Genomic DNA, 26,145 nt, shown 5'->3' on the forward strand with positions numbered 1-26,145 from the left:
CCCACGTAGCTATTCCTGAGTCACTTGACTGTATTTATCTCCTCCCATTCACATTTGACTCCCTTCTGCTCAATCGACAAAACCTGCTAACTCGGTTGGACTCAGTCTCAAGTTCTTTTCTATGGTAGATGTCAAACATCTGGATGCACCTGAGTAGATGTCCCAAGACTTGATGGGGACTCCTGGGGCCACACTGCCAGCAAAGTTGACTTGTACCTCTTGTTAATATTTCAGCCTGCAGGTCTTAAGAGACATACAGTAAGCAATGCTGCATGACACCAACCCAGCACCTCATTTAATTCTTTTTGCAGGTGTTTGAGTGTAGACGGAGAGGCAATGAGAAACAGAGAATGGAGCTGTTTTGACAGGTATAGAAGTATCTAGATGGAATCTCCTCATCTCGGTAGTTAGCTGTTCCTGGCCTTTTTCACTTACAAAATGCACCACTTTCTCATTATCTGGCCTTAGGTAACTCACTTAAGACTCAATTTTCAGCATCTAACCTATAAACCAGAATTTATGGCAGCAACCTAAAAGATTGTTGTCAAGACGACAATGCACAGCATGAGAGCAAACGCTTGGTTTTAGTAATTTTCAAATCATATATTACTCAGAAGACAGCCACTTGTGACTTACCCCTTGTAAGACTTGAAAGCTGTCGTTGTTAGGTGGCGGGTCTTGATCTGGGTCAACACCAACTCTAAAAGTCACCAGGGAAAAAGACAAAGAGAAAAACAGAAAGCATTAGCTTAGGCCATGGCAGCCTTGCTTGCTTAGTCAGCGACTATCTTCCCAAAGCAGGAGTGGTTAGCTTCAAGGAGAGAAAGGCCATCATGCAGAAGTCAGGTCCACATGGAAGCAGATCCCAAAGAGTGAGATATTATAAGTACACATGCCCTTAGCATTTTTCCTCTGGGAAATAAGCTGGCAGTTTTCCACCTGCCTTCCTGTACCAAGCAGTCCTCACTACTAAGTCCTAGGTCCCTTCTGCTTGGCTGTTTCCTCACTTCTTCCCTGAACTGCTTTGATGCCCACAATATTTTACTATGAAATTAGGCAGATATACAAAGAAGCATGGGAGGAATTTGTAGTAAACACCTGCAGGGCCACCAAGATTCTACATTACCATTTATTACAGGTTCTTTATTACCATCTTCCCATTTCTCCATCCCACATCTTATTTTCTGATACAGATACAGCAGTGATATCAATATATTTCTTCTAACTCTCTTGTGTGTATGTTTGTACATGTGCAAACATCTGTGTATGTGTGGTAGGCCAGAAGTCAAACTTAGGTGTTCAGAAGCCAGCCACGTTATTTTTCAAGATTGGTACTCTCGTTTGGCCTAGAAATCACAAATTAGGTTATGCTGGCTGCTCAGCAAAGCCTATCTCCCCAGTGCTGGGGTTAGAAACATGCACCACTGTATCCAGCTTTTGACATGGGTTCTGGAGAGTAAACTCAGATCCTTATACTTGCACAGCAAACACTTCACTGACAGCCATCTGCCAAGCCTCCCTTCCCTGACATTTTTAGTATGCATAATGATAGAATCTCTCCTTCTTCCAAATTTGAGTTAGTTTTTTTTTTAATCACCTTCCCAATTAGGACCTAACTTTTCGGCTTCTTCCCTTTACATCACCAAGTTTTATCAAAAATCTCCTTAAGCTGGTTTAGCCAGAAGTCCCACCTTTGTTACCTGGTCCCTCTCAATACCTGATGCTCCTGCCGTCTCTCAAGTGGTATCTGATCTCCACAGCCAGCCTTTAGCAAGAATACCCACTTATCCCTGATATTTCCTCTTGGCAAATTTCATCCATCAATTCCTAGCACTCTCTCACACTGCAAAACCCCACCACAGTAGAACTCTATGTCGGTCACAGTGATCCTCACTAAGAGCTGTCCTGTCCTCACAAGTATGGCAATGCTATCTTCATCAGTATTATTAACTGGAGTCCTTGTGTCCCACACTCTCTTTATCAAAGATGAACAGACAACTCACACATCTGAGAAAACATGCACATTTAAAAAGAACTGAAAATAAAAGAAAAAAGACCAAGTGGCAAAAATCCACTTACAATTAATTCCTGAGAAACACCAGGACGGTTGTCTTAGCTTTGCCATATGCCACCTATTGTTAACTATTTATATCATAACTTACAATTCTGAGACAGAGAAATGGGACACAAATAACATAGATAACATGGATCATGAGAGAAAAAATAGACACCAAGAAAATCCTGTACTCCTTTCAACCTCCCAGTATCTCAAAAATATGGACAGCATCATAAAATGTAGTAGAACATCAAGTCTTCAGCAGATTAGGCCATTCTAAGCTTGAAGAGGGATGTTCTGTTGCCAAGTACAAGCTGTCCTAGTCCTGCAAGCAGATACTGGGCTGGACATACAAAGCCTTAAGTACATACTTACTTTTCTTATTCCTCCCCATCACCTGTAACACTTGGGATCTTTCTAGAAAAAAGAGACTACATGCAATTAAGAAGTAAGTGATAGCACAGACAGACCTTTATTCTGTCCTGTCTCATGCTTGTGCCCTTGGCAAGGGGGACAGAATAAAAGGAAGCAGCTACCTCATTTTCTGTTGGAGGCAAAGTTTTAGCCACAAGATGAATTCACATACACAGTAAGATATGCATTTAGGGCCAGGCAGTGTTCTGGACACTTGATAAAATTTAATACTGGACCTGGCACCAGATTCTTCTCTGTGAACCTGGGACTAGATGGGCTGTTTGCACTGAATTACACAGATTTTGCTCTATGTTAGAGGCTATTTCCTGGCAGAGAATTCTGACATCTGGGATCTTGCAACTAGACCTTATCTGGTAATGTTTGAACATCAAATCTCAGAGACCAATATTTTGACAAGAAAACCATCTACTTCAGGGACTCAAAAGCTGACCAAAGAAGTTACCTAAGACCCTAAAGGCATGCAAATAATCTAATATATGGAAGTAACTGGAGGCAAGATCGCATTAGGAACTCCTAGCTATTCTTCAACTCCTACCTGTTTTTAGAGCCCTTTAATGTACATTCCATACAGAAACATCCCCTAGATGGTGTTCTATAAGGTATCTATTGTAGCATTTATGAGGCCAATGGGCAATAATATACTATTAAACCTTATGAAGCAGCACAAAAATACTTTGTGCCAGACAAATCTACTGAGACTGAACTGTTGGATGCAGACTCAGCGGTACAGTGCCTCTCAGAAAAGCAGGTGGCATGTTATCCTCAGGTGAACGACAGATAGGCTGCTAACCAAGAATATGGCACTTCAGATCTGCCACTAAGAATCTCTCTTCTCTGCACTTACGACCGTGAAAGAAGTTTGCTTCTTTTTTTTAAAATTAATTTATTTATTAAGGATTTCTGCCTCCTCCCCGCCACCACCTCCCATTTCCCTCCCCCTCCCCCAATCAAGTCCCCCTCCCTCATCTGCTGGAAGAGCAATCAGGGTTCCCTGACCTGTGGGAAGCCCAAGGACCGCCCACCTCTATCCAGGTCTAGTAAGGTGAGCATCCAAACTGCCTAGGCTCCCCCAAAGCCAGTACGTGCAGTAGGATCAAAACCCCACTGCGATTGTTCTTGAGTTCCCATTCTTCCTCATTGTCCACTATGTTCAGAGAGTCCAAATTTATCCCATGCTTTTTCAGACCCAGGCCAGCTGGCCTTGGTGAGTTCCCGATAGAACATCCCCATTGTCTCAGTGTGTGGGTGCACCCCTCGTGGTCCCGAGTTCCTTGCTCGTGCTCCCTCTCCTTCTGCTCCTGATTTGGAACTTGAGATTTCTGTCCGGTGCTCCAATGTGGGTCTCTGTCTCTGTCTCCTTTCATCGCCTGATGAAGGTTAATATTCAGGAGGATGCCTATGTGTTTGTCTTTGGATTCACCTTCTTATTTAGCTTCTCTAGGAACATGAATTATAAGCTCAATGCTTCTTAAAAGGCTTCTGCATCAGTTCTGGTGAAGCAAACTTACTGTATATCAGCCCGGATGAAACAGGAGGCCCACAGGGAATACTGGACCATATGAGGAAAATAAAATTAAATGTAATAAGAGCTGCCAGAGGAAATTTAGCTAACCTCAAATCTTTACTATAAGAAGAAAATAATGTTTAACAAAATCATTTTGGCTTGTGGGTACAGGGCAGCCTATGTAGCTAGCCTTGCCTGACCTGGAATTTACTGTGTATACTATACCTTGAACTTGTGTCAATCCTCCTGAGTTCCAGCAAAGCTTTAAATTGATTCTATTTTAAAATAACTACTTATAATGACTAAGATTGATCTACTGTCACTCAAAGCACAGAAATACCAATGAGACTCATCCATTTGCATTAGACCCATGTGGCAGGCCAGAATTCCAAACAGAGCTTAAAATACTGTATTCAAAACATTTTATGGTGGACCTAGGAAATTAGAATCATCTTATCTTGACTACAAGCTCATGATGCTCACAATTTGTTATGGGGGAACCTGAGAGTCTAAGTCAGCACTACACAACAGAACTTTTTGCGGTGTTCTGTACCTGCAATGTCGTTATTAGCACCTGCTGGCCACATGCGGTCACTGAGCACTCATAGTATGAGTGAGGAGCTACATTTTACAGCTTATTTTTAACTAATTAAAGTTAAATATGTGGACAATGGAAGTGTAGATTCTAGAATAAACCCTAATTTCAGCCAAGGTTCCATATTGTCCTCACTTTTTCCTTCATTTTGCTAACTCTTTGTCAGTGCTAACACCCAGATTCCTCTTATGGTCCTGTAGGGCCACAACTCCAATGCCACACAGTAAGTTAAACTCTTTTGAACTGAATGCTCAGACAATGAAAAGACTGTTAACTCCATCAGTACACAAAATAAATCCCCAAACTTTCTAAAGTTCTTTATGGGGAACATGAATCTTGAAGAAATGGGAGAATTAGGAAAGTCTTAATGCTACTGTCCTCGGAGTAACCACTAGTGGATGATTTCCCTGTTGGCCATTAGGAATCTGGCCATTCATATGGTGGGAAAACACTCTACTGATAACTTTTTAATTGCATAAAGAAAAGTGGCACTTTGAAACTAGAGAGACCTAGGATCAGTATTCTATGCTAGATAACTAATCAAATGGAATATCACTAAAAATGAACAGCTTGACAACATGTGCACCTGAAAGGATACAGCAAGAAACGTGTGACCACACTTTTACAGCATTATTTGCCTCTTGTCATAATGAGATATCAGAAAAATCCAGATGATAGGACATTCTGTTAAGTAACTATCAAGAATACTTAAAACTCAAGCCGGGCGGTAGTGGCGCATGCCTTTAATCCCAGCACTTGGGAGGCAGAGGCAGGCAGATCTCTGTGAGTTCGAGACCAGCCTGGTCTACAAGAGCTAGTTCCAGGCAGGCTCCAAAGCTACAGAGAAACCCTGCCTCGAAAAACTAAAAAAAAAAAAAAGGAATACTTAAAACTCAATGTTATAAGAAAACATGAAAATTGACTGGGTTGTAGAAAGAGAGTAAACAGGCATGCCAAAAGCATAAACTTTTGTTGGATCCTAAGTGTGTAAAATTCATGTTGCTTTTCTCAGATGTGGTTACTGAGGAGATTGCATTTAGGAGTGGACTCAGGACACCTGACTCTGAAGTGGGAAAAACATGATAAATGTTACGTATGTGGTGAGTGCAAGTTAGTGCCTAGGTATTCACTGCTCCATTCTTTGTTTCCGGGGGGAAGAGTTGTAAATGCCACAGTTAGTGCCTAGATATTTACTGCTCCATTCTTTGCTTCTGGGGGAAGAATTGTAAATGCCACAGTTAAGAATATTTAATGATAACTTTGGTAAAGATGTTTCAAAAGCACACCAGCTTATTTTCCTATCTCTAATTAATTAATACTGACGATTTATAAGCTCATTACATTTCAGGGTCTGAAAACCAGACACTGTAAAGATTCCTAACATAAGGTACTAGAATTGGTAAGGACAGGCAATGGTAACTAAAGATTCTCATAATTATGCAAGATTTTCCTCTTAATAATTTCAGAAATGTTTTCTCTTTCCCCTCAAAGTAATGGACATGGAGAAAGTCTCAAGTAGAATGAGACACAGTTAAGGAAGTACTAAGCAATATAGCCATGTTCAGATCTGGTTGTTCACTCCCTAGAGACTTAAGCTCAACACCTGCTTCCCTTACTTGTATCAGTCTTCTGTGTGGAAGGTCCAGTCTTCACTGCAGCTACTTGCTATCAACCATATGTCTGAGATGCACAGAGCCTGCCTGCACAGGAACTATGGGGACTGCCTGGCTCTCCCATTCTGACTCATGAAGACTCATTCTGGTCTCATGAAGGTACCAACTACTGTTATAAGTGTTTGGTAGGCAAATTCAAGAAGGGAAGTCAATATCTGCTTTCCAGCTTGCCACGGCTTTATAAATGACCCCTCGGAAGACAGACACGGGGCATGGGTATGAAGGTTATTCTAGAATTTTTCCCATTTGAGAATATTTACTTTAGAGAGATTCAATAATTACTTTTTGGCATCTGGATGGGCCCTTGGACTAATCCCCAAGGATGGCACACTTATCCTGGGATTCCTACAAAGGACTCCACCCTTGGGTCACAGCCTAGAATCAAACTGGCCAATGTGAACAAGAGTAAAGCAATGGGCCAAGACATTTGGAGTGATGTTAAACAGCAAGAAAGACCAGACACAGGCTTTTGATGAAAGATTCAGAGCCCCATAATACTTAGCTTCCTCGAATTTCCTGGGTTGGCAACTGTTTATAATGTATTTATCTCCTGATTGTAACACCTGGGAGGTTGCAGAAATCTGGAGCTTTATTACGTCACATTTATAATGTATTTATCTCCTGATTGTAACACCTGGGACATTGCAGAAATCTGGAGCTTTATTACGTCACATTTATAATGTATTTATCTCCTGATTGTAACACCTGGGACATTGCAGAAATCTGGAGCTTTATTACGTCACATTTCAGCATTCAGATACACCTAGGCAGAGCACACTGTAACAGACACTGCCGTCTTTTCCTCCAGAATGAATTGAATTATCTTTAGTTTCATTAAGAATGAAACGAAGGTTGGATAGGAGAGCAGGGAAGCATAATTCTTAGTTAAGGGAGCCACCTTAGGGTTGGCAAGAGACTTGGACCTAGAGTGGCTCCCAGGAGCCCAAGGCGATGTCCCCAGTTAGTTCCATGGGCAGCTGAGGATAGGGAACCTGAAATGACCCTATCCTATAGCAATACTGATGAATATCTTGCATATCACCTTAGAACCTTCATCTGGCGATGATGGAGATAGAGACAGAGACCCACACTGGAGCACTGGACTGAGCTCCCAAGGTCCCAATGAGGAGCAGAAGGAGGGAGAAGATGAGCAAAGAAGTCGGGACCACGAGGGGTGCACCCACCCACTGAGACAGTGGAGCTGATCTACTGGGAGCTCACCAAGGCCAGCTGGACTGTGACTGAAAAAGCATGGGATAAAACTGGACTCTCTGAACATGGCGAACAATGAGGGCTGATGAGAAGCCAAGGACAATGGCACTGGGTTTTGATCCTACTTCATGTTCTGGCTTTGTGGGAGCCTAGCCAGTTTGGATGTTCACCTTTCTAGACATGGACAGAGGGGGGAGGACCTTGGACTTTCCACAGGGCAGGGAACCCTGACTGCTCTTTGGACTGGAGAGGGATGGGGAGAGGAGTGGGGGGAGGGGGAGAAGGGTGGGAGGAGGGGGAGGGAAATGGGAGGCTGGGGGGAGGCGGAAACTTTTTTCTTTTTTTTTCCTTTTCTCAATAAAAAAATTAATAAAAAAAAAGAATGAGACAAATGTGGAAATTCTGTACCAAATGAGAATACAAAGAAGTCAAATAGATGTGGTTTTCAGGAATGGATAAATACCTCAAAGTTAATAACTTTCATTTTAGAACAATTATTTGTCTACCGTACTGTATTAGTCAGTGTTCCCTAGGATTACAGAACTTATGGAATGAATCTTTCTCTACACACACACACACGCACACACTCACACATTCCATATGTATAGGGGATTTATTGTAATGACTTACACGCTGCGGTCCAGCTAGTTCAACAATGGCTAGCTGTGAACAGCAAGTCCAAGAATCTAGTAGTTGCTCTGCCCGCAGGCTAGGTGTCTCAGCTGACCTTCTGGATGTGCTGGAAGAAATGAGCTCCAAAGCCAGTGAAGGAATGGATTGCTAGCAAGGCAAGAGCAAGCAGGCGAAGAGCAACAGATTCCTTCTTCTATGTCCTTATATAGACTTCCAGGAGAAGGTATAGTCCATATTAAAGATATGCCTTCCTGCCTCAAGATTTGAGTTAAAGACATATGTCTTTTTGCCTCAAGATATGAATTTAAGGCCTGTGTTTTCCAGCCTTAAAATCCAGATCTAAGATGTATGTCTTCCCACCTCAAGATCCCAATCAAAGGTATATATCTTACTACCTCAAAGGTCCAGACTAGAAGATTAAGCTACTTAAAAAGAAGCAGAAAATCTCTCACAGGTGTATCCCCATTTCTGGATTCTAGTTAATTCCAGATATAGTCAAGTTGACAACCGAGGACAGCCATCACAATCCACCCCTTGTCAACTTGACACAAATCATATCTCCTCATGTCATGATTAATTTCCAAATGAAGACAATAACCAGGTCATAATAACTCCTACACATAACTATACCACATACAATCACAAACACATTATCTATTTAACCAGGTCATAATGAAGCCTAACATGATATAACTATCTTTTGTACAAATATAAATGCATTATAAATTTATAATGGGTGACACTGTCCCTTGGGGGACATCTTTTTAGTAGCTCAAGCTTAAATATAACCATTAATATTCTTTTTGTTGATATTACAACATATGATAAAGAAATTGAAAGAAAACACAAATACCTGTACAAATGCATTGTTATCAAGATACAACAGACACACTCATGTCAACTTAATCCCCGTTTCTGTGACTGGTCATGTGACCTCAGCTGGTATTTAGAACTCCCTTCCTCTACTACCCATTCTGTATTCCCTCCACCCTGTGCAAGAACCTCAGCAGACCTAAGCTCTTTTCCTGGAGGAGTGGCCCATACCTTCATATACCAGCATTCCTGCAGGGTCTGTGCCTTTGTCATCCTGTCTGCTTTAGGCTGTTGTAGTTTCCCACTGACTTAACCACAGAACATGATAGCACCAAGAGATGCCCTAGAGTATCTCCTCCAGTCTAGACATAATCGTTCTTATCACCATTTGTGGAGACTCGATCCAATTTCCCCAGAGTAATCTGGATCAATCATCCCACCCAACTCTTTTATTCCTTTCTTAGCCTGTTGGTTTAAGGGCATCAGAAGGCAAAGTAACCAGGGGAAAGCTGCTTTCCAGTTCAATGGAATGTTTTTTGTGGCTCTTGACAGGAATGCTCCCCTCTGGAACCCAAACCTCTAGGTAGTAGGAACAGTAAGCAAAAACTTTTCTAGTGGGTTACAAGGGGTGAGGGTGAGTGGAATTATTTACCCTTTTCTAACCCTTGATTCCTGGACCCATGGATCCTAGCTACGGGAGAAACTGTACTATATATTGGATGTTGATTCAGAGTGTATACTACCTTCTGGAGAACCCTGCCCCACTCCTCCTGGCTGCTGCCACCTAACTGGCACTGTAACTGAGTCTTCAAAAGTCCATTCCATCTTTCTGTCAGGACAGCTGATTCGGGATGGTAGGGAATATGATAAGACCAGTGGATTCCATGATCACGGGCCCACTGTCACACTTCTCTGGCTGTGAAGTGAGTTCCTTGGTCAGAAGCAGTACTGTGTGGAATACCGTGATGGTGGATAAGGCGTTCTGTAAGTGCATGGTTTTGGCAGAAGCATATGTGCAGGAAATGCAAATGCATAACCAAAATAAGTGTCTACTCCAGTAAAGACAAAGCATTGTCCTTTCCAAGGATGAAGTGGTTCAACGTAGTAGTCATATGTCAACTTAACATACAAACTAGAGTTATCTGAAAGGAGGGAACCTCAATTAAGAAAGCACTTAATTCCCCACCACTACCATGGGAGAGCTGACCCCCAGCACTTGGGAGAGATGGCACAGCACAGGCATGTGGTGAGAGATCCCTCACTACAGGCATGAGAGCTGCTGGTCCATTGACATGAGCCTAGGAGACCTGGCTCTGCCCCTCACCTCAGGGGGTGGTCCCATTGGCCCAGATCTACCAGTTCAGCTACCGCCCAGATCCATATCCTGGGCCTTGGAATGGCCCACCCTAACAGATTCCCATCTATGACCTGCTGGATTGCACAGAGGGACTGGTGTGATAACTTAAAGTGTCCTTGAAGGCAGGACACATTAGTAGAAAAGGTCCCTCTGCAACTCCACTAGTAAACATTTTAGTGTGTGTGTGTGTGTGTGTGTGTGTGTGTGTGTGTGTGTGTGGAATGGTAAGAAGAAGCAGGAACCCAGTGAGATATTTCAACACTTCCATGAATTTGATGCATGCCATTAGAGCATATATCTACGCCCCATTACACACACACACACACACACACACACACACACACACACACACACATATAAATAGTTTCTTTCATCCTGTCCTCAGGGAACAAAATATTTTCACAAGATCTGAGTTCAAGATGATTTTGCATTTAATGTATCTACAGATCAGACCAGGAAGAAAACATATCAATTGGAGATCCAGAAAGGCAATAATGAACACTGGACGGTTTTCCTTTTCTCCTTCGTCACCACTCTTAAGCACAATTCCATCACACAAAGTTGGATGTAGACCGAGAAACAACTGTGTTAGTGGAAACATCATCCTTTCATTTATTAAAAATCAATGTTCTTCATGTCATCTGAACCATCATGAGAAAGTACAGATATACAAATACATACTTAAAAATATACAACACTGGCATCTAATTAAGGTCATGTGAGCTACGCTGTAGTCAAGGCTGAAATAGGAAATTCTAGGTCTCTGGATTAGTTATAAGCCTTGCTTACCATATCAGAAGGAGCGTTTTCTGGGGGAAAGTCTAGGTGACTCTGAAAATAAGCTGTCCTTAACACTAAGCTCAGCTGTACCAGCCTCCGGCTCTGGGGTTGAAAATGTGGGAGGAAAGCACATAGTCCCAATAACATTGACACACCAATCAGCATGAAGGAAGAAAGGAAAGAATGATTACAACTCATTTCCCTGTTTCCCATGGAGTGAGAATTGGCACATTCAGGAAAGAAAAAGCAAACAGCATAAAGAGAAAGCATTCGAGTTAGAAGAGAAAAGAAAACCTCAATGAATTATTTTCTTAGTAGTGTCTGCGTCACCTGAAGTACTGCCAGCGATGTTCATTCTGGTCCTCTTCGGAGAGCTCTTCCACACCAACTCTGGGCATCAGAAGAAGGAAATGTGAACACGACAGGACAACACAGGTACCAGGAGCTCTGGCATCCAACCTGGACCATGTCCATGAGGAAAGCTATCTCACCTTCAACAGAAATTCATAGTCCCTTTTTTGGTCAGTGCTGGGAATGGAACCCAAAGTCTTGAAAACACCATGTAAGTGCCAACCATGGAGGCCGCATAACAATCTGGTTGTCCCTATTCTCTAAAACCCAAGAGGCAGAGAAACTGCTAAATTTAAAACAGCAATGTTAAGAGCTAGATCAAATGAGGAACGATTGAGAATGACGTCAAGCCCCTAAAAATATAACACAACAAAATCAGATGAATAAATGTATAGCATATAAAATTAATCTACAAAAATTCCAGGAGTTTATCAGTTTCATAAAGCAAGATGAATCCATAAAAAAGAAAGCAGAAACATGTAGTAAGTACATGTTACTAAACAATGAACATGTACTTAAAGTATGTGTATATTTTATACATGGTTAATAGGAAGAACAAAACCCACTGTATTACTAAAACAAAACAATACTTAGAAGATAGAGACGGCCACTTTTTTTCTACAGAAGAAAAACAACATTGTCCACAGCTTCAATCTGAAGGCCAAGAATCCCACTCCGGCTCTTATATTTCTTTGAGGTCTCTGGCTTGTTGTGGCCTTTCACTTTCCTTAATGATTTCTGGATTCTTCAGACAACATTGAACTTTACATCATGCTACAATATGGTTCTATAGACTCAGCACTAAGGGCTTTTGAATCCACAATGAATATTTGTTGTGGGGAGCCATTCTCCTGTGCACTGTGGGATCCTGCTTTCTACTTACGGGATGCCGACAGCAACAACCCCAACTGCCCCAGCATAGAACAACTCAAAAAGATCTCCAAAAATTCCTAGATGTCTTCCAGGTAGTAAAATCACCCTTAGTTCAGACATTGCACTAAATCAGGTATTTCTGGTGGGAGTAATAGCATCCCTATGGGTGTAAAAACTGCTTCCTGTGGGACATACACAAAAACATACTGGGTACGTTGGAAGCCATTGAAAAGCATTATAAAATAAAAAGAGATATAGCAGATCTCTGGTACTAAATTTTCACTACGGTTAATTGAAAAAATTGAGAAATATTGGGATAGGCAATGCTCAAAATTCTCATTCCATTGTCTCCCTTGAAAAAATGTGAGATAATGATGTCTCATAAAATGATTCTTTCAATCAGTTACATGGTCAGATAAGAATACGCCTTAAACTGTACTTTCTAAATTACTATAGCATATTAAAAACTGTAAAAAATACCAGAAAGACAAACCAGAATTTCTTTAATGTCAGTTTTATTATTGCTTGGGGGATTGTAATAATAATATTAATAACATGATATAAACAGCTAAAATTTAGAAAGAGAGTATCATGTGTCAAACAGCATATTTAATGAGAGAATGTTTGGGGGGTTCTGGAAGTAGTGGTGGTAACACTGGGGATAAAAACGAGGACCTTGCACATGCTGGGCAAACATTCTGCCATTGAGCTGCACCCTGTAGCCCTAGTGCAAGAATTCTTCATCAGATCAACACACTATGATTGTCACTATTTAATTGGTGAGAAAACTGGGAGTTCGAGGTAAAACAATTTGCCTACAGTCACGAAAATAGAAAAGACCAGGGCGGTGGTGGCGTACACCTTTAATTCCAGCACTTGGGAGTCAGAGGCAGGCAGATCTCTGTGAGTTCAATGACAGCATGGTCTACAAAAGTGAGCTCCAGAACAACCAGAACTGTTATATAGAGAGAGACCCTCTCTTAAAATAAAAAAAAAAGCCCAACCAAGCACAACAAATAAGCAAAAGGTAGAAACTGTACGGGCACAATTCCAACTTCGACCTGCTGACTCAGGGACCCCAGTTATTTCTGCTAAGATTTCTAAGTATAAGGCTGCATCATTTTAAAAGTCAAGTAACAAACACTGCTACAGAAACAGCCCAGGGTTTCTTCTCATCTTGAAGAGAATGGTACCATCATTTCTCAGTCTAATAAGATTAATACCAGAGTGTTCTTACTTGCCCTTGAATAATTGTATTACTTCCCTGCGGGGTACAAAGGCTAGCTGGATTTATGTCTTTCCACTACCTCTCTACCCAATCCTCACTACCATTTCATGTATGTACTCCAAGAAAACAGTCATCGCACCAACATAATGTGTTTGGGATACATATGTTCATCTGTTGATATAATTTCATAACCCCTCTAAGTCGCCAAAATTATGTCATTTGTGAATAACAGCACTTATTCAAGAGTCTAAAAAAATACACAGCTTGTATATTAACTAAAATATTGGAGAATTTCCCATTACATTTTGAAATATCAATCACAAAACATTAATTTAAAAATATAATTTAGACTTATGGAAAGAAGTGACCTGGCTTTGAAATTGTAGTTTTATTCATTTTTTTTCTTCATAAACAGACTTGAAGTTAGTCATGGTCAAGAATGGTGGCATATACCTTTAATCCCACCCAGCATTCTGGCAGCAGAGGTGGGTGGATCTCTGTGAGTTTGAAGGCCAGTCTGGTCTGCATAGTGATTTCCAGGTCAGCCAGGACTATGTAGAGAGGCAGTGTGGAAGGAGGGAACGAGGGAAAAAGAAGAAGGAAAGAGGAAGGGAACAGAAGGGAACGGAAGGGAAGAAGGAGGGAAGGAATCACAGCTAACCTCTAGTTATGTACAGTAGAACTCCAAGACTTTCCTTGGTCCTATTTCTGAGCAGCTACCTAACCACTCATCAGCAGCTGAAGAAATAAGGAACAAGTAAGAAAGTAAACTCTGATCCTACTGAGTTCTCAGGGTTCAATACACCACAGTAAGTATCAGGGGATTTCTGAGTCAGTTTAAAATAAGAACCGTGTTACAGAAATTACGTGAGGCCACCAAATAACATCACAAGCCACAAGCCAAGAGAAACCAATCACTCTCGTTACCTTATTTTGGAAGGAACTTGTTTTGATGCAATTTCTGTAAATGTCAGTGTCTATACTTAAATAATCATTATTTATACACATCTGGAAAAATACAATGAGCTAGCACCATATTTATTTTTCAACAATAGTACATGTTTCACTTGGGTGTCTAGGTAGAGCTGGGCACAAACAAGAAAGATGGAAACAAAATACAGAAGCAGAAATCAGTAAAACGAAAATCAGATAAGCAGTATAGTAAATTAAGTAGAATAAAAGGTAATTTTTAAAAGAGAAACAAAAATGTTTACATAAAAAAATCTAATAGCTGGGCTTGGTAGCATACACCTTTAAACCCAGCACTAGAGAGACAAAGCGAAGGCTTTTTGTGAGTTCTATGCCAGCCTGGTCTACACAGTGAGTTCCAGGACAGCTTAGGCTACATAATGAGACCCTATGTTCAAACAAAAATAACAAAACCCTTTCTACCAAACCCCTAGTGAGTCTGACAAAAAAATAATGACACACATTATTAGGAACAAAATGTAAAAAGGAAAAACAAAACATTAGATCACTGCAGACCCAGAAATATCTAAAGAACAATCAGGAAACACCATAGGTCTTAGGGTTGCTATGGCTGTGATGAAACACCATGCCCAAAGCAACTTGAGGAGGAAAGGGTTTATTTTGATCACACTTCTACACAACAATTCGTCATCAAAAGCAGTTAGGACAGGAACTCAAACAGGGCTGGAACCTGGAGTCAGGAGCTGATGATACAGAGGCCATGGAGGGGTGCTGCTTACTGGCTTGGTCCTCATGGCTTAATCAACCTGCTTTCTTATAGAACCCAGAACCACCAGCCCAGGGGTGGAACCGCCCACCACAGGCTGGGCCCTCGCCATCAATCACTAATTAAGAAAATGTCTTCCAGCTGAACATTACGGAGGCATTTTCCCAACTGAGGCTCCCTCCTCTCTGATGATGGTTCTAGTTATATAAATTGTGTCAAGTCGACATAAAAATATGAATAACATTAACTTGAAAATCTAGGTCAAACTGATAAATTTCACAAACTATCACAGTTCACTCAATATAAAATATGTAATTTGAAAAGCCTCATCCATTACACAGTTTAAAGATTTTTGAAAAAGTAGTCTTTAGACCTAGCTGGTTCCACTGGAGAATTCTTACCAAAAAGTAAAAGAAAATAACACCAAGTATAAAGAAGGGTAGAGAACACATTCCAGTTCATGTTGTGGTCATGTTACCCTGATACCTAAACCAGAAAAGTGCATGCAAAAAAGAGAGCTACAGACTATATCCCTGTGAACACAGAAAAATTCTTAAGCAAGTATTTATTCATAGAGTTAAGCAGTATTAAAATAATATACCATAATCAAGTAGGAGCTATTTCAGAAAAGCTGGACTGGTTCAGTATTTGGAATTGAACAATGTAATCCACCAGAGTAAAGAACTAAACAAAAAAAGCACATGATCACACCAACTGACGCAGAAAATGAATTTATTAAAATCCATGCCCATCCAAGACAAAACCTTTAAGAAAATAAATATGAGGGCCAGCAAGATGTCTCAGTGAGTAAATGCATTTCTTGCCAAGTCTGATGACCTGAGTTCCATCCCGAGGACAAACATGGTAGAAGAAAAGAACCGACTCCCAAAAAGCTGTCATCTGGCCTACACATGTGTGCCCTGCCCACAAATAAATACAATATATTTAAAAAGAAAGTAGACTAAACATGAGATAGAAATTTACTAAATATGATGATGACTATCTAGAAAATCCTTATAAGCTATTATGACATCCCATGATGAAGGGGGCTGGGTGAAGACACCCATTAGCACTACTTTTATTCAAAATAGGACTGAAAGACAGTCAGAGCAATAACACATGAAAAGAAAGCCAAAGGTAAATTGGTTGGTTGAAAAATGAAAATTAAAAATATTTAACTTTGTATAATTATGCAGATAATCCAGAAAATTTTATCTATGTAGAAAATCCCAAAGACTATAAAAACAAAATAAAACACCTCCTAGAACTTTAAAAAAAGGGAATTCAGCACAGTTACAGGATATAAATCTAATAAAACTTGCATATGATTTATATACTAAGAATGACAAAATACTAATATAAAGACACAAAAAGGCCAAAATAAATGGGGAAACATACTCCATTCATGAATTGGAAGACACAACATGATGAAGATGTTAATCTCCATGGTTGATAGTTTATAAAATACAGTTCCTATGAAAAGCACAGAAAGATTTTGTTTACTTTTGTTTTATCCAATGTTTTTTGAGACAGGGTCTCTTTATAACTCTGAGGCTAGCCTTGAACTCCCGCCTTGGCCTCCTGATTGTTGAAATTACAAGCATGCCTGACCATAGAAAAAAATTTTACTTTAGAGATAGACAAGCTTATTCAAAAAATCATATGGAATAAAACTGGAATAGCTCCATTGGAAAACAAGTAGTTGCAATCTGTGTGCCTGATGCTCAGACATACTGTTTAACTATAGTCAGCATTTTTGGTAAGTCAGACACACAGATCAACGAACCAGAACAGAAACTGATCCATGGATACACAGAAAACTTCATTTCTGATAAATGAGCTAAAGCAATTCAATAGAATATCACAGTCTTTTTATTATATCATACTGGAACAACTGGATAGCCATAGTCTTTTTATTATACCATAATGGAACAACTGGATAGCCATAGACAAACAAGACAAAACTTTACATCTCATACAAACATTAACCAACAACAGCTCATAGACTTAAAAGTAAGCTATAAAACTAAGTGTTTAAGGTAGCAACAAAGAAGAAAGTTTCAAGAGGGTTTGGTGAGTTTTTTAGACATGGCATCAAATATATGATCCAAAAAAGACAGATTACAATACTTCAAATTGTGACTTCTGATCTATGAAAGATTCTACCAAAAAGACTTCAAGACAAGCTATAAGAAAGCGAGAAAAGACTTACAAACATGTTATCTTGCAAACATTAGTATCTAGAACAAAAACATTTTAAAAGTCAATAACAACAACTAACTCCAATTAGAAAGCAAACAAAAGGCTTGAGCAGAAAAGCAATAGATAAGCACATGGAGAGATATTCAACATCATTAGGGCACAAAAAAGAGATGCAAACTAAGAGCAGGAGGAGACAGCATCACACACCTATTACAACAGCCAAAGAATGCAAAGCAGCACCGCTGAGAGCACCGGGAAACCCAATTCTCACACGCCGCTAGCACAGCCACTTCCAGAAAAGTGTTAAGCAGTTCCTTAGAAAATTAAATATGCATTTACTATCTCATCTGGCAAGCATAGTCCTGGACATGTATCTTAGGTATATGGAAGTCTATACTGATATAAAAACTTACCCAGAAATGTTAGCAATAGCTTTATTTATAATAGTCATCAACTGGAAACTAAGCAAATGACCTCTAAGTTGTGAATGATTAAACAAGCCCTGATACATTCATGTCATAGAGTATTATCCAGAAACAAAAAGAAACAAACAATTGACATGTACAATGGCCTTCATGGATCTCTTCCAGGCATATGCTGAATGGAAGAAAAAGCCAATCTCAAAAGATCATATGCTATGATTTAAGCTCCTTAATTATCAAAATGACGAAAGTATGGAGATGGAGAACAAATCTGAGGGTATTGGACTAAGGGATTGGTAAGGATAGGCCGTGAGTGTGATAAAGGATGGGGCTGAGATGGCGCCTTTGTATTGGAGCAGCTCTTTACCTTGAACAAAGTGGTACTTACAAAAAAACTATATGTAAACTGGGTGGGGGTGGAGGACACTTTTAATCTCGGGAGGCAGAGGCAGGCGGATCTCTGTGATTTGAGGCCAGCCTGGTCTACAGAGCAAGTGCCAGGACAGCCAGGGCTACACAGAGAAACCCTGTCTCAAAAAACCAAAAACAACTACATGTGCTACTTCGGGTCATGGCTGCAATACGATACAATTGTGCAAGATGGAAGCACACAGAAGCATAAATATTCTGTGCAAGATGGAAGCACACAGAAGCATAAATATTCTGTGCAAGATGGAAGCACACAGAAGCATAAATATTCTGTGCAAGATGGAAGCACACAGAAGCATAAATATTCTGTGCAAGATGGAAGCACACAGAAGCATAAATATTCTGTGCAAGATGGAAGCACACAGAAGCATAAATATTCTGTGCAAGACGGAAGCACACAGAAGCATAAATATTCTGTGCAAGATGGAAGCACACAGAAGCATAAATATTCTGTGCAAGATGGAAGCACACAGAAGCATAAATATTCTGTGCAAGATGGAAGCACACAGAAGCATAAATATTCTGGCTCACATGTCAAAGAAACTTAAGAGACATTTCTCCAAATTTGACAATTCAAAAAACTCATATGACATTACCAATGAAGAAAAGTGAAACTGAATCTTTTCTAAAATACTAATAATATCAAGTTTTGATCACCCATCCTCCAAAGATTTTTATTTCTATATATTATCTATGAATAATATGACAAAATTGCATGGTGAAGGGACCAAAAAGTAGACAGATAAAAAGCAGCAAAGAAGTATTACAGGAACTGTTGGTTTTCCGCTCAACAGAATTGCTCACTTCTTACCAACTGCAGTCGAGTTGGGCCATCACATGCTTCTCAGAAAGCTGCCCACATATTCAGCTCTGGGAAGGACTGTTTTCATGGCCCACATTTTGAAAAGGTCATGAGGAAGTGCAAAAAAGTCAACTCTCTACTCTCAGTGGAAAATCACTTGGTTCTATTTGTACCAGATATGTTTATGGGTTGAAAAAATGCACATGACGTAATCTGGTCCTGAAGAGTCAGGGGACAGGGTGACCAGGCAATTCCTGAGGGGGCTAGGATTTTTATATAGTTTAGGGACCTACTTTAAATTACTCATATAAAATTAAGCATAAATATGAATATTTTATGAACATATAAAAGTGAGTTTTATGAATAGGGTGAGAAATTATGACAGACTTCAAAGTTTTCATAAACTCCTGATAAGTTATATAATATTCTTCAATATTTTCAAAGCCCATGATAAATACCAATATCGCAGAGTCTGAGAAAATTACAAAATGTTGCTTATTAGCTATCTGCTAACCAGCAGTTCTTGCTTGAAGAGTCCTTTTGTGATCACTCACTATGTCCAACAGGTAATGCCTCTTGGTTTTGTGTGTTCAGTTGGCCCTCCTTATGTATGGCGGGGCAGGGAATTCAATCAATCCCAAATTAAAAATATCCCCCCCACAATTGCTTCTGTACTGAGCATATAGACTTTTTTCTTGTCATGATTCCCCAAACAATGTGGCACTACAGTTGTTTACATAACATTTACATTGTAGGAAATATCAAAGGCTTTTAGAGACCACTTAAAGTCAGAACGGGCATGGGTTCTGAACAAATACCCCATTTTTATAAGGGCCTTGAGCATCTCTAGGGTTTATTATTCATAGAGAGTCCTGGAACAACATTTTCAAACACCAATTAAATATTCGTGCATATATTTGTGATGTTATAAGTGTTCTGTAGGTAAGGAAAGAATTACAGAGGTTAGACGATGAGGACGTGTCTCACTGGTACAGAGAATTACAGAGGTTAGACGATGAGGACGTGTCTCACTGGTACAGAATTACAGAGGTTAGACGATGAGGACGTGTCTCACTGGTACAGAGAATTACAGAGGTTAGACGATGAGGACGTGTCTCACTGGTACAGAATTACAGAGGTTAGACGATGAGGACGTGTCTCACTGGTACAGAATTACAGAGGTTAGACGATGAGGACGTGTCTCACTGGTACAGAATTACAGAGGTTAGACGATGAGGACGTGTCTCACTGGTACAGAATTACAGAGGTTAGACGATGAGGACGTGTCTCACTGGTACAGAGAATTACAGAGGTTAGACGATGAGGACGTGTCTTACTGGTACAGAATTACAGAGGTTAGACGATGAGGACGTGTCTCACTGGTACAGAATTACAGAGGTTAGACGATGAGGACGTGTCTCACTGGTACAGAGAATTACAGAGGTTAGACGATGAGGACGTGTCTCACTGGTACAGAGAATTACAGAGGTTAGACGATGAGGACGTGTCTCACTGGTACAGAGAATTACAGAGGTTAGACGATGAGGACGTGTCTCACTGGTACAGAATTACAGAGGTTAGACGATGAGGACGTGTCTCACTGGTACAGAATTACAGAGGTTAGACGATGAGGACGTGTCTCACTGGTACAGAATTACAGAGGTTAGACGATGAGGACGTGTCTCACTGGTACAGAATTACAGAGGTTAGACGATGAGGACGTGTCTCATTGGTACAGAGAATTACAGAGGTTAGACGATGAGGACGTGTCTCACTGGTACAGAATTACAGAGGTTAGACGATGAGGACGTGTCTCACTGGTACAGAGAATTACAGAGGTTAGACGATGAGGACGTGTCTCACTGGTACAGAATTACAGAGGTTAGACGATGAGGACGTGTCTCACTGGTACAGCACTTGCCTAGCTTGCTTGAACCATTAGTTCTATCACTTGTAGCATATTTAAAAACCCAGATATCTTGCCTTTGTTCTTAGTTACATGATGGTGAGTTACGGTTTTTAATTACAATTCCTGGGAATAGCAAAAAATGATAAGCATTTAGAGATCTGCTTTAAATTATTCATATAAAGTTAAGCATAAGTGTGAATGTTTTCTGAATACATAAAATACATTTTTATGAGTAGAATGAGAAATAAATCATAATAGTCTTCAAAGTTTCCAAAAACTCCTGATAAGCTACTTAGTATTGTTCAGTATTTTCAAAAGCCCATGATAAATACAAATATCAAAGAGTCTGAGGAGGTTATGAAATTTTATTTGTTGCCTGACAATTTTCTATACAAAATGAGCATCTCTATTACAAAAATCTTCATCTGGCAAAAAGTAACTTCACAGGTCAATTCTACCCTGCAATTATAGCCAGGATCAACCACCTGGCTTATTCTCATGTTACCACAAAAAACAAAGACAATACTATCTGATGTCTCAAGTTGGATGTCACAGAATTAAAATTTCTTTCTTCGGGTTTATATTCTCAAGGATAGACTGTGTTATTTAATCCGACCTTTAGTATTAATGCTAGGAAGCTGAAATTCTAAACACTCCAAATTTCATGCGGAAGGCAGTCTTTAGCATTACAACCCTTTTTATAGATGGCAGGCACAGTGAGCAAGTCTTGGGAAGACTTCCTGAATTCCAATCCACCTCATCCTCTTAATACTCTGCTACCTGCAGTCAAATCGCTGCCCTGGGTCTCATTTCCCCAACTCTACAATAGAGACTGCAGTATATTCTCCACTATGGGTATGTTCTGAGAACCATATCTTAACACATAGGCACGGAAACGCAATGGCATCTGCAATGCAAGCATGAGTGGGGACCCTGATTGTCACCAAGAAGCCTTGATCTGCAGACTGAGACATACTGCCCAGAAATGGCATAGCTGGCAGTGGCCAAACCCAGGAATCCCTGCCTACCATTATACCATTAGTATAAAAGCCTCAGGTGGAAGAGGCCATTTTCTCAAATCCCGCTTCTTTCCTCTGAAATGTGTAGGAGCTCCAGCTGTCTTTGGCATTCTACATTCTAGAGGGAAAACAAACTAAAGACCAATAGAGAAAGATATACTGCCACCTTGTGGCTCTTTGGAGAGTGACTCTTCAGGCATTTGCATTACTTGTGGTCATGAAGTCTCTTCACAGGAATAGAAACCCTAAGACAGTCTGGGGTAAGGGGAGATGGGGAGAGAAAAGGTAGAAGGGAAGGAGGGGGAACTTGGGGAAACAGGAGGATCGGGATAAAGGAAGGTTGGATAGGGGAGCACGGAACCACAATTCTTAGTTAAGGGACCCACTTTAGGGTGGGCAGGAGACTTGACCCTAGAGGGGCTCCCAGGTGCCCAAGCTGAGGTCCCCAGTTAGTTCCTTGGGCAGCTGAGGATAGGGAACCTGAAATGACCCTATCCTAGAGCAATACTGACGAATATCTTGCATATCATCCTAGAACTTTCATCTGGCAATGGATGGAGATAGAGACAGAGACCCACACTGGAGCACTGGACTGAGCTCCCAAGGTCCCAACGAGGAGCAGAAGGAGGGAGAACATGAGCAAGGATGTCGGGACCACGAGGGGTGCACCCACCCACTGAGACAGTGGAGCTGATCTACTGGGAGCTCACCAAGGCCAGCTGCACTGTTACCGAAATAGCATGGGATAAAACTGGACTCTCTGAACATGGCGAACAATGAGGGCTGATGAGACGCCAAGGACAATGGCACGCGGTTTTGATCCTACGCAATGTGCTGGCTTGGTGGGAGCCTAGCCAGCTTGGATGTTCACCTTCCTAGATATGGACGGAGGGGGGAGGACCTAGGACTTACCACAGGGCAGGGAACCCTGACTACTCTTTGGACTGGAGAGGGAGGGGGAGAAATGTGGGGGGAAGGGGAGAGGGGTGGGGGGAGGGGGAGAAGAGTGGGAGGAGGGGGAGGGAAATGGGAGGCTGGGAGGAGGTGGAAATTGGTTTTATTTTCTTTTCTTTATTCTCCTTTTATCAATAAAAAAAATAAAACATAAAAAAAAGAAACCCTAAGACAGTCTGGGGTGGGGGTAGGGGGGAGACATACCAAAATGGATGGATATGGCATTTTCTATGTAACATTCATCTGTTATATAGCCCCATGACATCTTTTGTGTGTAGTCTGTAGCTTTGTCTAACTAATAACAGGGGGATGTTGACCTGAGTTTGATTTTTTATTTTCCCTTAATTCTCCCGACTCTACTTCCCAAGCATTAGAATTGCAGCCTATAGTTCGTGATCGTAGAGAAACTAAATAATAAGGTGAACCCAAAGAAAAACATATATTTATCCTCCTGGAAATTGGAAGTAGACAAGATCGCCAGGCAAAAGTTGGGAACATGGGGTGGGGGTGGGGTGGGAATAAGGGGAGATGGGGAGAGAGAAGGGACAAGGGGAGGGTTGGGGAGAGCTTGGGGGAATGGGAGTGTTGAGATGGAGGAAGGGTGGATATAGGAGCAGGGAAGAAGATATCTACATTATGGGAGCCATTTTAGGGTTGGCAAGAGACTTGGCTCTTGAGGGGTTCCCAGGTGTCCACGGGGATGTCCCCAGCTAGGTCCTTGGGCAGCATCAGAGGAGAGGGAACCTGAACTGGCCTTGTCCCATAGCCATACTGACGAATATCTTGCATATCATCATAGAACCTTCATCTGGCAATGGATGGAGATAGAGACAGAGACCCACATTGGAGCACTGGACTGAGCTCCCAGGGTCCAGTTGAAGAGCAGAAGGAGGGAGAAGATGAGCAAGGAAGTCAGGACCACGAGGGGTGCGTCCACCCACTGAGACGGTGGGGCTGATCTAATGGGAGCTCACCAAGGCCAGCTGGACTGGGACTGAACGAGCATGTGATCAAACCGGACTCTCTGAATGTGGCTGACAATGAGGGTTGACTGAGAAGCCAATGATAATGGCACTGGGATTTGATTCTACTGCGTGTACTGGCTTTGTGGGAGCCTAGTCTGTTTGGATGCTCACCTTCCTGGACCTGGGTGGAAGGGTGAGGGCCTTGGACTTCCCACAGGGCAGGGTGCCCTGACTGCTCTTCTGACTGGAGAGGGCAGAGGGGGGGAGGGGGAGGGAAATGGGAGGAGGGGAGGAGGTGGAAATTTTTAATGAAAAAAAAAAGCTCAAAAAAGAAAAGAAAAGCCGGGCGGTGGTGGCGCACGCCTTTAATCCCAGCACTTGGGAGGCAGAGGCAGGCGGATCTCTGCGAGTTCGAGACCAGCCTGGTCTACAGAGCTAGTTCCAGGACAAGAACCAAAAGCTACGGAGAAACCCTGTCTCGAAAATTCAAAAAAGAAAAGAAAATGCCATCTCTTTTTTGCACAGAAGCAAGAAAAGGCACTGCATACAAAATCCTAAGAAAGCGAAACTCTACTTGCCTCTTTTGGTTGCTGGCTAAGGAGCTTCTTCTACGCTAGTAAGAGCCAGCTCATCCTAGTCTCTGTGTGTACTGATAATCCTATTTTCGATTGTTTTTTTAGAATTCAATGACAATTTTGTATCCTGAAAAATCCCAATACTCTAAATTTTAATTTAAAAAAATCTAAAACACCTCCCCCACACACACATTGCTTAAACCAAAAGAAGGAAAATCTTTCACAAGCACAGCCTGCACAGCACCTGAGCTTTCTCAAGAATTATGACAACTGACACATTTGGATGCAAAATTGGCTTGGTTTCAAACTGACCTTATATTGAGCCATGACAGCATTGGCGTGGTGCCTCCACCGATGACCCATACAGTGAAGAAGACAATGAGCAGCGTGGTTGTGAACATCATCTGGCGGGCATAGGATGTCGTGTCACGGATGGCAAGTGCAAATGCCATTGCTCCCCTCAGGCCTGTGGGACCAAACAGGAAGATCTTCTGCTGATGTGGGAACCTGGTGATAATTCTTCAGAATGCACTGCCACTGTGGGAATAATAGAACCCTAGCCATATGCTTTGGGAGCCCAGCTGCTTAAGCCAGGTAGAAGCACCTTAAAGGTGTATGATCCTCTTCCCTTTGAAGCTGGCTTGCACAGAATTCCCAGCATAAGAAGAAAAACAGCACCACTTTGTATGGCAGAATACTAACCGCTCTTATTATTTAAATGAATCTTCTCCTAATGACCTAAAAGGAAAAGAAGCTTGCATAATAACAAGCTCTAAGTCTTCTATCCAAATACCACACAGTCAACAGAAATGTTGCCTGACTATGAATGTGTGAAACTGTACATTCACGGAAAGCAGGGCAGTATTTTTCTTAGTAAAGGAAGGGGTAGCACACGGAAGAGTAGAAAGATAGGTTGATGTGTAACAGGATCTTGAGACAGGGTCTCATTTAGCCCAATATGCACCCAAGCATGACCTTGAGCTTCTGATCCTTCTGCCTCCCCTTCTTAGTCTGGAATTCCAGATGTGTGCTTTAAAGCCAAGTTGTTTATATTTTAGTCATATTATCATTGTTTGCTAAATAAAATTTATTTTCTTTATATATTATATAAATATATTTTACCTGAAAACATCATCATGTGTTGAAAATTCCAACCAATCTTGTGCCTTCTGCCCAGGTTGAGGAAGAAGGAGAGAGGGTAGATATGCGCAGCTCTGCCCAGGAAGATGGCAACCTGACCACCAGGCGAGGTTAAGGAGCCCACACGTTTCCAAAATGGCACTTCAAATACTCTGGTTGAGCACAGAACTTTAGCAGTGCTGTGATGTAGGGCTGCCCAAAGAAGTCAGAATGCCTGGACCCCCCATCGCAAATCTCTCAGCAACAAAGTGGCAGTCATTTGGTCAACTTTCCCATCTCTTGGTTCATTATACCGCTTATCAACACATGGTTGTACCTTTTGAACTGAATTGAACTGGTTCAATTGACAGGCTTGCCAATTTCTCTAAAACTAACTCCAGAAGAAATCTAAAGTCCCATAAGATTGAGAACTGGACAAGGCACATACTATGTTGGGCTCTACTAGAGCGAAAGAGCCAGCAAGTTTCATTCGCAAGAAAACATTAGGGACTTCAATGCCTAGGGAGCACACAAAAATAGATG

The 26,145-nt window shown here is 41.3% G+C and overlaps 1 protein-coding gene across 4 annotated transcripts in view; it reads right to left on the reverse strand.

Moving 5' to 3' along the window:
* Window positions 1–26,145, reverse strand: part of Slc9a7 (solute carrier family 9 member A7) — a 172,789-nt gene that overhangs the window by 47,212 nt on the left and 99,432 nt on the right. For 2 of the 4 annotated variants that reach the window (XM_075958425.1, XM_075958423.1), the window contains 4 exons: window positions 25,606–25,717; window positions 24,796–24,949; window positions 11,389–11,448; window positions 637–700 (listed from right to left, as the gene is read on the reverse strand). In XM_075958425.1, coding sequence (XP_075814540.1) covers window positions 637–700; window positions 11,389–11,448; window positions 24,796–24,949; window positions 25,606–25,717 — 390 coding nt within the window. The remainder of the gene's footprint in view (window positions 1–636; window positions 701–11,388; window positions 11,449–24,795; window positions 24,950–25,605; window positions 25,718–26,145) is intronic. The other 2 variants (XM_075958426.1, XM_075958424.1) reach the window with 1 other exon arrangement.

The sequence above is a fragment of the Microtus pennsylvanicus genome, chromosome X (genome assembly GCF_037038515.1).
Source record: "Microtus pennsylvanicus isolate mMicPen1 chromosome X, mMicPen1.hap1, whole genome shotgun sequence".
In the NCBI taxonomy this organism is placed as follows: domain Eukaryota; kingdom Metazoa; phylum Chordata; class Mammalia; order Rodentia; family Cricetidae; genus Microtus; species Microtus pennsylvanicus.